Source organism: Scyliorhinus canicula, chromosome 7 (genome assembly GCF_902713615.1).
Source record: "Scyliorhinus canicula chromosome 7, sScyCan1.1, whole genome shotgun sequence".
Classification (NCBI taxonomy): Eukaryota; Metazoa; Chordata; class Chondrichthyes; order Carcharhiniformes; family Scyliorhinidae; genus Scyliorhinus; species Scyliorhinus canicula.
In genome coordinates, this window is record NC_052152.1 from 196,182,611 (window position 1) to 196,196,365 (window position 13,755).

Sequence of the window (13,755 nt, forward strand, 5' to 3'; positions counted from 1 at the left end):
AGGACACAACCAATGGGCAGTCAAGACACCCAGAGGTGACACTACCACAAGGGGGCAACCCATATAAAAGGACAGGGCACACATGCTCTTTCTCTTTCCACAGGCAACACTTAGAGAGAAGGACAGGGGCCGATCAGAAGCATCACACCCACCACATGACTTAGAGCAGACTGGTTAGTTAGACTGAGTTACTATAGTAAGATTAGCAGGAGAGTCGAACTCATAGAGAACTGTGCTGATGGTTCAATAAATCACATTGAACTTACTTCAAAGTTTGGAGTATCTTTTGGTCAAAGCTGCATCGAGTTGCAGCCTGTGTTATCCCAGAGTACATAACACATCAGGTGGTAGAGCTGTGGGTTTGGAAGGTGATGACAAAGGAGCCTCGGTGTGTTCTCGCTGGCTTTTAAAGCAGACCAAGGCAGGCCAGCAGCACAGTTCAATTCCCGTACCAGCCTCCCCAAACAGGCGCCGGAACGTGGCAACTAGGGGCTTTTCACAGTAACTTCATTGAAGCCTACTTGTGACAATAAGCGATTTTCATTTCATTTTTCATTTCCTGCAGTGCATATTGTATAGGGTACGCACTGCTGCCACTATGCGTTGGTGGTGGAGGGAGTGAATGTTTGTGAATAGGGTGCCAATCAAGGGGGTGGCTTTATCCTGAAAATGGTGACAAGATTCTTGCACTCACCCAGGCTTATTCCATCACACTCCTGGGGCGGAATCGCCCGGGGCTGGCGTAAATCCCTCCCCTGCCGTGGCCGGAATTTCCGCCACCCGGGAATCGGCGGGGGCGGGAATCATGCACCGCCGGTCGGCGGGCCCCCCGCGGCGATTCTCCGGCCCACAATGGGCTGAAGTCCCACCGCTGTCAGGCCTCTCCCGCCGACGTGGTTTAAACCACCTCTGTGTTGGCGGGAGCAGGCGGCATGAGCGGGCCCCGGGGTCCTGGGGGTGGCACGGGGCGATCGGAGGTGGCCTGGCCCGCGATCGGGGCCCACCGATCGGCGGGGGGGCCTGTGCAGTGGGGGCACTCTTTTTCTTCCGCCGCCGCCACGGCCTCCACCATGGCGGAGGCGGAAGAGACCCCCTCCACCGCGCATGCACCGGTGGTGACGTCAGCTGCCTCTGACGCTCCGCGCATGCGCGGACTTACGCCGACCGGCGAAGGCCTTTCGCCTAGCCCCGACGCCGATCGAGCGCCAAAGGCCATTGGCGCCAGTCGGCGGAGCGGGAGCCACTCCGGCGCGGGCCTAGCCCCTAAAAGTTAGGGGAGGCCCGACGCCAGAGTGGTTGACGCCACTCCGCTACGCTGGGACCCCCCGCCCCGCCGGGTAGGGGAGAATTTCTCCCCTGACTTGTGCCTTGTAGATGGCGAGCAAACTTTGGTTGAGGTGAATTACTCGCTTCAGAACTGCCAGCTTCTGACCTGCTCTGGTAGCCACAGTATTTATATGGCTGGTCCAGTTCAGTTCCTGGTTAATGGTAACCCCCAAGATGTTGACAGAGTGTGGGGGGGGGGGGGTGGTTTCACTGATGATAATGCCATTGAATGTCAAGGGCCGATGGTTAGATCCTCTCTTGTAGGAGATGGCCATTGCCTGGCACTTGTGTGGCGCAAATGTAATTTGTCATTTGTCAGACCAAGGCTGGATATTGTCCATGTCTTGCTGCATTTGGACATGGACTGCTTTGTTATCTGAGGAGTCACGAATAGTGCTGAGCATTTTGAAATCATCAGCGGACATCCCCGCTTCTGACCTTATGTTGGAAGGAAGGTCATTGATGAAGCAGCTGAAGATGGTTATGACATGGCCACTACCCTGAGGAACTCCTGCAGTGATGTCCTGTAACTGAGACGATTGAGCTCCAACAACCACAACAATTTTCCTTTGAGTCAGGTTCCCCTTGACGTGTTTTATTTGGGCTCCTTGATGCCACACTCAGGCAAATGCCTCCTTGATGTCAAGGGTGGTGACTCTCACCTCACCTAATGCAAAAGCAAAATACTGTGGATTCTGTAAATCTGAAATGAACACAGTAAATGTGGGATATATTCAGCAGTTCTGGCGGTAACTGTGGAGAGGAAGTGTTTTTAAAATATATTTTTTTATTGAGAATTTTGCATTAAAAACAAAATAATATGAAACAGTTCATTCAAGTTACAGTGCAAAAAGAACCCAATAAACAATTAAGAACCCCAATTAACTTAACGCCCCCCCCCCCCCCCCCCCCCCCCCCACAACATTACATTTCGGGCAGCACAGTAGCACAAGTGGATAGCACCTGTGGCTTCACAGCGCCAGGGTCCCAGGTTTGATTCCCCACTGGGTCACTGTCTGTGCGGAGTCTGCACGTTCTCCCCGTGTCTGCGTGGGCTTCCTCCGGGTGCTCCGGTTTCCTCCCACAGTCCAAAGACGTGCAGGTTAGGTGGATTGGCCATGATAAATTGCCCTTAATGACCAAAAAGGCTTGGGGGGGGGGGGGGGGGGGGGTTATTGGGTTACGGGGATAGGGTGGAAGTGAGGGCTTAAGTGGGTCGGTGCAGACTCGATGGGCCGAATGGCCTCCTTCTGCACTGTATGTTCTATGTACACTAAACCCCTTAACATCTGATGGTGACTAACTTGTTAAAATAGGAAATGAAGGCAGCAGCATCGAGAAACATCCCGCTTTCCAAAGCCTCCGGGAGTTACTCTCCGCCCAGGCCGCACTGAGAGCAAAGGCTCCTGGCTGATTGGGGCTCCATTTTGTCTGGCAGCCCCAATTTACCCCCTCCCTCATTCATAGTGCCCCCCCCCCAGCTCTTTTGACCCTCTCTCACCACCTGCAACCGTGGGGAGGGCCCCGGGAACCTCCCCTCATCCTCCCTCTACCTGGCAAGGCCTCCCAGGTTCGACCCCTGGTAAGTACCAACCTGGGCATCCTGGCACTATCAGCCTGGTACCCTGGCAGTGTTCCTGACACCCAGGGTGGTGCTGCCGGGTGGCAATGCCAAGGTGTCTGAGTGCCAGGGTGCCACCGTGCCCTGTCCCCAACCACCCGGGGGTCTCCAATGGCCTGGGAGACCCCCCAGGTGCCGTTACGATTTGTCCACGTTTGTGTGGACCAGTACTAAATGGTACCCTGGTGAGGTCTCTCAGGCACAAACTTTGAGTCCTGGGCAGAAGATGAATCCAGCGCCCGGGTATTTAAATGACCCACTTTCGGCACAATGGGGCCGCTGAATCACGGCCAATATATTACTTAAAAGCAAGACCAACCACTGGGAAGGACATTTAAATAAGACACTTGGATGAACTTCTTCACTGAAAAAGTAGAGAATAGCTTTGAATAGTCTACTGGATAATGTAGTAGACTCAAAAATTGCGATTTTCTAATCAACGTTATTTTAATGGACTATGGCTACACGGTGGCGCAGTGGGTTAGCACTGCTGCCTCACAGCGCCGAGGTCCCAGATTCGATCCCGCCCTGGGTCACTGTCTATGTGGAGTTTGCACATTCTCCCGTGTCTGCATGGGTCTCACCCCCACAACCCAAAGATATGCAGGCTGGGTGGATTGGCCACGCTAAATTGCCCCTTAATTGGGAAAAGAAAGAATTGGGCTCTCTAAATTTAAAAAATATATATTTAATGGGTGATGGAACCATCAATTCTACGGACACGTGCTTGTAGGATTAGAATAACGGTTTTAATATACTTACAACAGAGTCAGCCTGTTCGCCGTTGAACTTTCGATGAACTGGCCGGCTGGCTCTGTGGCACGGATCTTTACACAGCAGCTCCAGGGGGAGGAGTTCTGGGCGGAGCCAAGGGGGGAGCCCAGTACAAACTCTCGCGTACTCCCAGAGCTACTCCCCCTGGTGGTCAGGTAGTGCAACTGCACTTACAATATAGGTACATATATATAATGGGAACAGAGTGACATTGGTAACTTATAATACCGTGTGAATCTCATTCACCACAATGGGTTACTATTATCACGAGAATAACACCAATAATAACATTTGAGTTGAGGGATACAGTACTCACATGCTTTTGAATGACAGGATGGGGCCGTTGGGATTTTAATTATTATAAATGTATCCTTCATGGCCAGTGCCAAATAACCTGCTCCTGTCTTTGATGTCCACCTTTCTGAGAAAATACTGAGAGAGTGCTGAATTGTCGGAGGTTCCCTCCTCCGGCTGATACGAAACTATTGTCCCGTCTGAGCTGGAGGTAGAACATCTCACAACGACTAACCCAACAAGAACAGGCGAGTGCTCCCGATGTCCGAGTTAACATCTATCCCTCAAACCACACGAGAACAAATGGTCGAGCCATTTATTTCATTGCAGACTGTGGGACCTTCACTGTGCGCAAGTGGGCTGCTGCGATTCCGACAGTTCGGAAACAGTGGCGACAGTTCCAAAGCACTTAATTGGTGTAAAGCACTTTGTGGCATCGTGTGAAAGGTGCTGTATCAATAAAAGTCTTTCTTTGTTAAGCTGTAACTGTCTTGTAAAGTGGTGGTGGGTAATAGCTTTAAAACAATGGAATAAATAAAGGCGAGGATTCTTTTTTTTCCCCTCAGAGGGACCCCAGGAGAAGGAATTATCTGCCGAGGAGACGGATGAAGAAGCAGCAGAAGAAAGGTGGGAGTTAAGGTGCACCTTTAGGAGTGCTTACAAACGGATCAAAATTGCTCTGGTCACAGTGTGTTGCGACATTATGCATTTCTGAAGACTTCCCATTTGCGATTGGCTAATGGCATGATTGGGTAAAGAAAACCCAAAATGATACCTTTTGACAGTGTTTTTCAAACTTTTTTTCCGGCGACCCAATTTTTACCAACCGGCCGACCTTCGCGACCCACCATTTTCACTTACCTTTAATGAGAGAGGTGAGCCTGCTTGGTCCTCACGATCTCACTTGCTTTCTCGTTCAATGCCAAATTTTTGTATGGGTTGTTCATCAGAGGTCCTGTAGCTCACACCAGCACTGCTTTGCCCTGCCGTGGACTCTATTGCAAAGCTTCCTCCAGCAGATTCAGTTGTGAGATTCCGCCCTGTTTGTGTCTCTGGCCCTCTCTTCCTTAGTCCAAAAAGATCCATCTTCAGTTCTTCACACAGTCGTGTTGCTTGCTTGCTGGCAGCTACAAAACGGAGGAAGCTCTCCCCAGTAATTTTGCGGCCACAGCACGTGGCGTCAGTGACCAGTTCTCTGCCGCCACTTCTGGCGGAGGAGGCAGTCTGCCTCGCTGGGCTCCGGGTCTGCGCACCGCTACATCCGGCTGAGGGGGCACGCTTGCGTGGGATGGCCGGCATTCCTGAAAGCCGGACATGCCTTTTGGGTTCTTCTTTCCGCGATTGGGAATGCCGCAAGGGAATCGCTCCGCCACCCTTCTGGCACCTTTCCGCAACCGACCCCTGGGTCGCGACCCTGAGTTTGAAAATGACTGCCTTATGACACCACATGGCAGTGACGCAAAGTCAGCATTATGCAGAACAAGCTGAAGACAAATGCCAAGGTGGCAGTCAAGTTTTGAACAGAGAGAGGGCTCTGAAGAAGAGTCACACGGACTCGAAACGTTAACTCTGTTTCTCTCTCTCCGCAGATGTTGCCCGACCTGCTGAGTTCATCCAGCACTTGCCCATTTTATAACAGCTGCAACAGTTGTCAGAAAGTTGGCACAGGTTGGCAGTGCTGGGGCGGTTCTCTGGGGGTCCCCACGGCGCCGCGATCGCTATCAGACCCGCCCCACCAGAGTGTCAGGAAATCTGGTCTGAAAACCCAGCTGTGCACCTGGATAGATACACGTCAGTCAGAGACGAGGAGAAATCTTTTAACCGCAGAGAGTCGTGAGCCTCTGGAACTCCCTTCCTGGAAAGGCAGTGGAAGCAGAGTCTTCGAGTATTTTGAAGGCCGAGCTAGATAAGATTTTTGATTAACAAAGGGGATGAAAGGTTATTGGGCTCGGCAGGAATGTGGGGTTGAGGTTGTAATCAGCTCAGCCGTGACCTTATTGAATGGCGCAGCAGGCTCGAGGGGCCGAATGGCCTCCTCCTGTTCCTGACTCCTATGTTTGTGTGAGGCCCTTGACCTTTGCAACGAAAGGCAACATAGGAACATGTTTACATACATAATGATGTTCGCTCTTTATCTTTTTTCCAGGGAGGATGAGGTACAGGAATTTGAAATTGAAGCCCCACCTCCCTCGACTGCAAACGAATTTACGTACGATAAGAACTTTGCCAAGGGCATGCTCATTTCCATTCCGTACGCAGCCACCATCGGAGGGATAAGCACCTTAACAGGGACACCACCCAACCTTGTCCTTGATGGTCAGATGAAAAGGTGATGACACATTTCTCATGCTCAGGTTCAACAAAAAGAAAAGAATATTCAAAGTTTCAAAATGGCATGGTCGCAAACACAGGTGCACGCGGCTGGGGCCGGGGCTATCTCGCGTTTGGTGCCGGGTTCGTGTCGAGTAAACAAGGTTTAGCCGAGGTGAACAGGGTGGGGGGGGGGGGGGAGGAAGGAATGAGCTAACCGCCCCTCCCCTGAGCTCTACCCAGTGAAGGCCTGCTGGGGAATATACATGGACAGAGGTGGACTGAGGCCCCGGTCGGGTTTCACTCTGCCGTCCTGCTGATGATTGGGCAACAGGCCATCGTGTCCTGTCACAACCTTACAGTTCGGCCATTCGGGACTGAAACCGGGAAACACTCATTCACGCAAAAAAAAAAAGGGGTGGCAAAAATGTGGAATTCTCCCCTCCCATTTCCCACCCTGAAATAAAAAAGCCTGTGGGCGGTGGGTCAATTCGAGCTCTCAATATCTTGGCGGATTTTTATGAGGTAAAGACATTACCTCAGGGGCTGAACAGGGGCTGGTTTAGCTCACTGGGCTAAATCGCTGGCTTTGAAAGCAGACCGAGGCAGGCCAGCAGCGCGGTTCGATTCCCGTAACAGCCTCCCCGAACAGGCGCCCGGAATGTGGCGACTAGGGGCTTTTCACAGTAACTTCATTTGAAGCCTACTCGTGACAATAAGTGATTTTCATTTCATTACCGGACAGGAATCAAAGGTGGTGAAACCGAGGTGGGGCAGATCGGCCTTGATTTAACGGATGGTGGAGGAGGCTTGGGAGTTTGAAAGGCCGACTGCTGCTTTTAATGTAGTCAGAAAGGCTCATCGCGGAGTAGCTGCCATTTATTAAAGGTCTGTCTCTAGGAATTTAGATAAGAGAATGGGATAAGTTGACAGAGTGGAACACACTGAAGCACGCTGTATTATTTAACAGTAAAATAATTTGAGGTAATTTTACAAATAAAGAAAGGAAATTCTGGAAATGCTCAGTGTGTCCTGCAGCAGCCGTGAAGAGACTAGTGGATGAGATTTTAGAATAGAATCCATTGAATCACTACAGTGCAGAAGGAGGCCATTCGGCCCATCGAGTCTGCACCAACCCTCTGAAGGGGCACCCTACCTATCCCCACCCTATCCCCATAACCTGGCGCAGTGGTTAGCACTGCCCCCCTCACAGCTCCAGGGTCCCAGATTCAATTCCGGCCTCGGGTGACTGTCTGTTTATAGTTTGCACTTTCTCCCCCGTGTTTCTTCCGGGTGCTCCGGTTTCCTCCCACAGTCCAAAGATGTGCTGGTTAGGTGGACTGGCCGTGCTAAATTGCCCCATAGTGTCCAAAAGGTTAGGTTGGGTTACGGAGATAGGGTGGAGGTGTGGGCTTGGGTAGCGTGCTCTTTCCAAGGGCCGATCCAGACCCGATGGGCGGAATGGCCTCCTTCTGCACTGTAAATTCTATTATTTTATGATTCTAACCCAGGGGTGGGCAAACTTTTCCGTGCAAGGGCCACATTCAAAAATTCACAATTCACAAAGGGCCGCATAGTATATTAAGTAAAATAATTACTTCACCCGGTTATGATTCTGGGCGCCTCATATAGAACATAGAACAGTACAGCACAGAACAGGCCCTTCGGCCCTCGACGTTGTGCCGAGCAATGATCACCCTACTCAAGTCAATGTATCCACCCTATACCAGTAAGTAACCCAACAGCCCGCCCCCATTAACCTTAAAAAAAATTAAAAAAAAAAAAAAAAAAAATTTTTTAAACAAAAATTTTTTTTTTTTTTTTTTTTAATGACTTGGCGGGCCGCAGAAATACCTTTGGCGGGCCGCATGCGGCCCGCGGGCCGTAGTTTGCCCACCCCTGTTCTAACCCAATATCGCCATTTAACTTTTGGACACTAAGGGGCAATTGATCGTGGCCTGGCCACGATCGGTGCCCACCGATGTGCGGACGGGCCTGTGCCCTGGGGGCACACCTTCGGAGAAGAGAACCCCTGCACATGCGCCAGAACACACCGGCGGTTCCATGCATGCGCTGACTCGCGCAGTCCCTTCGCCGCCGGCTGGCGCGGTCCCAACCCCTCCACACTTTCGGGGGCTGTTGACGACGGAGTGGTTCGCTCCGGTTTTCCCGCCGGCGTGGGGACTTAGCCACCGGAGAGGACAATCCCGCCACATGTCTCATCAACGTGTTCACACTGATGAGAAAGCATTCAGGTGTTCTCGCTGTGGGACTGGCTTTAGGTGGTCATCTTACCTCACTGAACACTGGCTACTTCACAGTGGGGGGAGACCGGTCACCTGCTCCCACTGAGGGAAGGGATTTACTCAGTTATCTAATGTGCTGTGACACCAGCGAGTTCACAAGGGCGGCACGGTAGCACAGTGGGTAGCACGGTTGCTTCACAGCTCCAGGGTCCCAGGTTCGATTCCCGGCTTGGGTCACTGTCTGTGCGGAGTCTGCAAGTTCTCCCCGTGTCTGCGTGGGTTTCCTCCGGGTGCTCCCGTTTCCCGCCACAAGTCCCGAAAGACGTACTTGTTCGGTGAATTGGACATTCTGAATTCTCCCTCTGTGTACCCGAACAGGAGCTGGAATGTGGCGACTAGGGGCTTTTCACAGTAACTTCATTGCAGTGAAGCCCACTTGTGACACTAATGAAGATTATTATTATTATTACTTGTGAAGTATCTAAAATGAGTGGTTATACCAATGAATCCAACAAAGATTTCAGTAGAAGCTTATTTAATCAAACAGTGATTTGAATGTGAAACCTGCTTCCACAAGAACTGGTTGAGACAAACAGCATGGATGTATTTAAGGGAAAACTTAATAAGCACAGGAAAGTGAACAAACAAGTGAAGATATCCTGATTGGCTGAGCCACTATTTCGGTGGAGTATATGTGGCAATTGAAAATCGCTTTATTGTCACGAGTAGGCTTCAATGAAGTTACTGTGAAAAGCCCCTAGTCGCCACATTCCGGCGCCTGTCCGGGGAGGCTGGTACGGGAATTCCCGTACGGCAATTGATGAATGGTCTGCTTCTGTGCTGTAAATGATACGAAATTAATCCTGAACAATGATATCTCCTTGACCTGTTGTTAATCTGGGTACTTTTGTCAGCCTTTTTCCAAATTCGGACGAGTTGAATTTTGGTTCCTGGTTCCTGTTTGCCGTTCCTCTCTATCTGATATTCCTGATAATCGCGTGGATCTGGATCGCCTTTCTGTACGGAGGACTCAACCCAAGGTACAAGTTGGGATAACGCATACAGAACATAAATGTGGTAAACAACAAGTTTTACATTTGATCTGTCTAGTAAATACACTCGACAAGGACGCATTTACAATTCTGCTTGTGGGAGCAATCGTAGGGAATTTTTCTGCTCCCTTTATGTTGCTGTCAGATCCAAGGGGCAGCACGGTAGCATTGTGGATAGCACAATCGCTTCACAGCTCCAGGGTCCCAGGTTCGATTCCGGCTTGGGTCACTGTCTGTGCGGGGTCTGCACATCCTCCCTGTGTGTGCGTGGGTTTCCTCCGGGTGCTCCGGTTTCCTCCCACAGTCCAAAGATGTGCAGGTTAGGTGGATTGGCCACGATAAATTGCCCTTAGTGTCCAAAATTGCCCTTAGTGTTGGGTGGGGTTACTGGGTTATGGGGATAGGGTGGAGGTGTTGACCTTGGGTAGGGTGCTCTTTCCAGGAGCCGGTGCAGACTCGATGGGCCGAATGGCCTCCTTCTGTACTGTAAATTCTATGAAAAAAGTAGTGGTGACCTCGAAACCATTATCGATTGTCCTAAAAACCCATCTGGTTCACTAATCTGCCATCCTTGCCTGGGTCTGGCCCACAGGTGCCTCCGGATCCACATCACTGGGGTTGACTCTCACATGCCCTCTGAACTATCCTAGCAAGTCACTCAGTTCAAGGGCAGTTAGGGAGGGGCAATAAATGCAGGCCCAGCCAGCTGCAACCACATCTCATGAAAGAATAAGGGCTTCATCTCATTTCCCATCTGTTGGTCTTGACATAGGGGCTGTGGCACTTCAAATGCATGGATATGTAGGTAATTAACCATAGTTCTCAAGGGATCATGGCCATCTCCCTCTATTAGAGAGGGACAATTGGTTATACATCTTGAGCAACACCACTTTACATTGTGAGTAGGTTAGTCCCAAGTCCACCTCAGCTGGAACAGGATTGAACGTGTGCTTTCAATGTTATACTCCGCCATGCGCGAGCCAGTTCGCAGTTCAATCTAGCCCAGGGACAATACTACTACGCCATTGCATTCCCTCATCCACTCTTTCCAAGCACCTCACAATTTTGTAGATGCCAATTAAATACATATCCATATAATTTGTAAATGTGATGTGGGTTTTTGCCTCAACCACCCTCCAGATCCCCACCATCCCCGGGGTGAAAATTGCTCTCCTCAACTCCTGGCCATTTATTTAAATCGATGCCTCCTGGATATAGGCCTCTCCGCTGAAGGAAGCAGATTATTTTTTAAAAATTAATACGTGGGATCGCTGGCCTAACCCGGGTCCTCGGCGCCGTGAGGCAGCAGTGCTAAACTCTGCGCCAACGTGCCGCCCTTTATTTTAGTGTTCTATAGAGTTCTGGCATAACATTTTCATGCGTCTCCAGAAGTTTCTATTTTAATTTTGGTGATTTTAAATTTACAACTTTTTTGTTTGAACACATTTTCAATTTTTTTTTTATCCCTCAGATCATTGATGAAGAAGAAAAATAAGGAGGCGGAAAAGAGGATGAGGGCTGTGATCCTGTCAGAATACAGTCTGCTGGGCCCAATGACGTGCGTATTTACTGTAATGAATGAGTTTCAGCATTGGCGGTAACAAAGCAAGGATATTAAAGTCAACTGGGGACTGTTAAACGTGGTGCTCCTTTTAGATCTACGACTGCGTAACCTGGGACCTATTCAATGGGTTTGAACCCACAATTTCAAAAGGAAGGCGAAAGACTTGCATTTATATAGCGCCTCTCATGATCACTGGATGTCCCAAAGCTCTTTACAGCCAATGGAGTCTCTTGGAAGGGTGGTCACGGCAGCCAATTTGTGCACAGCAAGCTCCCACAAACAGCAAGGTGCTAATCCCTTTGGTGTTTATTGGCCGTTACACGCAGGCCAAGAGGGCGGCACAGTGGTTAGCACTGCTGCCTCTCAGTGCCAGAGCCCCGGGTTCAATTCCAACCCTAGGGCGACTGCCTGGGTTGGAGTTTGCACATTCGCCCAGTGTCTGTGTCTCTGGTTTCCTCCCACAGTCCAAAGATTTGCAGGTTAGGTGGATTGGCCATGCTAAATTGCCTCTTAGTGTCCAAAGATTAGCTGGTGGTTTAGAGGGATGGGGGTGGAGGATTGGGCCTGGGTGCGATTCTACAAGTGAAGATACAATTGTGCTCAGTTTGGATGTCTGAATATTCATATCTGGAAAGTTACCACTCGCACTGTCTAGCCTCACACCGAGCCTTGAATGAAGCAATGGGAGGTTTCTAGTTCTGAAAGAACCACACCACAATGGATAGAATGTTTTCTCACCCCAACTCCACTTTTATTTCACAAACATCTCACATCTTCCTCCACTAAGGCTACCGACTTCTTCCAAGGCACTCAACACCTCCCAAAAGTGACCATCGTCATGACTAGCCAGGCAGTCAATGTTGGTGTGCTATTGAACTACAGGCGGAGTCAAAACCAATCTTATGCCTGCTCTCACCAACACCAACATAAACCTCCTGCAGGGATTGTTTGCAACACAGTCGCAAACTGGAGCCCAAATCGACTCCCTGCTGAACACTTGCACTTCTCTCCTCAATATTCCGCCACTACTAATCCAATACTACGCCAATACTACACTAATACTAATCCAATACTACGCCAATACTACACTAATACTAATTCAATACTACGCCAATACTACACTAATAATAATCCAATACTACGCCAATACTAATCCAATACTAATCCAATACTACGCCAATACTACACTAATACTAATCCAGTACTACGCCAATACTACACTAATACTAATCCAATACTACACTAATACTAATTCAATACTACGCCAATACTACACTAATACTAATCCAGTACTACGCCAATACTACACTAATACTAATCCAATACTACACTAATACTAATTCAATACTACGCCAATACTACACTAATACTAATCCAATACTACGCCAATACTACACTAATACTAATCTAATACTACGCCAATACTAATCCAATACTACCCCAATACTACACTAATACTAATCCAATACTACGCCAATACTACACTAACACTAATCTAATACTACGCCAATACTAATCCAATACTACCCCAATACTACACTAATACTAATCCAATACTACGCCAATACTACACTAACACTAATCCAATACAACGCCAATACTACACTAATGCTAATCCAATATTACGCTATTACCAGTCCAATATTACGCCACTACTAATCCAATACTGCGCCAATACTACACCAGTACTAATCCAATACTACGCCAATACTACACTAACACTAATCCAATACTACGCCAATACAACACTAATACTAATCCGATACTACGCCAATATGAATCCAATACTACGTCAATACTACACTAATACTAATCCAATAGTGCACCATTACTAATCCAATACTATGCCAATACTACACTAATACTAATCCAATACTACGCCAATACGAATCCAATACTACGTCAATACTACACTAATACTAATCCAATACTACACTAACACTAATCCAATCCTACACCAATACTAGAATAATACTAATCCAATACTACGCCAATACTACGCCAATACTAATCCAATACTACATCAATACTACACTAACACTAATCCAATACTACGCCAATACTACACTAATACTAATCCAATACTACACCAATACTACGCCAATACTAATCCAATACTACATCAATACTACACTAACACTAATCCAATACTACACCAATACTACGCCAATACTAATCCAATACTACATCAATACTACACTAACACTAATCCAATACTACGCCAATACTACACTAATACTAATCCAATACTACGCCAATACGAATCCAATACTACGTCAATACTACACTAATACTAATCCAATACTACACTAACAGTAATCCAATCCTACACCAATACTAGAATAATACTAATCCAATACTACGCCAATACTACGCCAATACTAATCCAATACTACATCAATACTACACTAACACTAATCCAATACTACACCAATACTACACTAATACTAATCCAATACTACACTAATACTAATTCAATACTACGCCAATACTACACTAATACTAATCCAGTACTACGCCAATACTACGCCAATACTACACTAATACTAATCCAATACTACACTAATA

At 48.4% G+C, this 13,755-nt stretch overlaps 1 protein-coding gene across 2 annotated transcripts in view; it reads left to right on the forward strand.

Annotated features, from left to right (window-relative positions):
* Positions 1-13,755, forward strand: part of LOC119969664 (solute carrier family 13 member 3-like) — a 52,351-nt gene that overhangs the window by 11,504 nt on the left and 27,092 nt on the right. For both annotated transcript variants that reach the window (XM_038803602.1, XM_038803601.1), the window contains exons 4-7: positions 4,582-4,642; positions 6,162-6,344; positions 9,486-9,611; positions 11,095-11,181. In XM_038803602.1, coding sequence (XP_038659530.1) covers positions 4,582-4,642; positions 6,162-6,344; positions 9,486-9,611; positions 11,095-11,181 — 457 coding nt within the window. The remainder of the gene's footprint in view (positions 1-4,581; positions 4,643-6,161; positions 6,345-9,485; positions 9,612-11,094; positions 11,182-13,755) is intronic.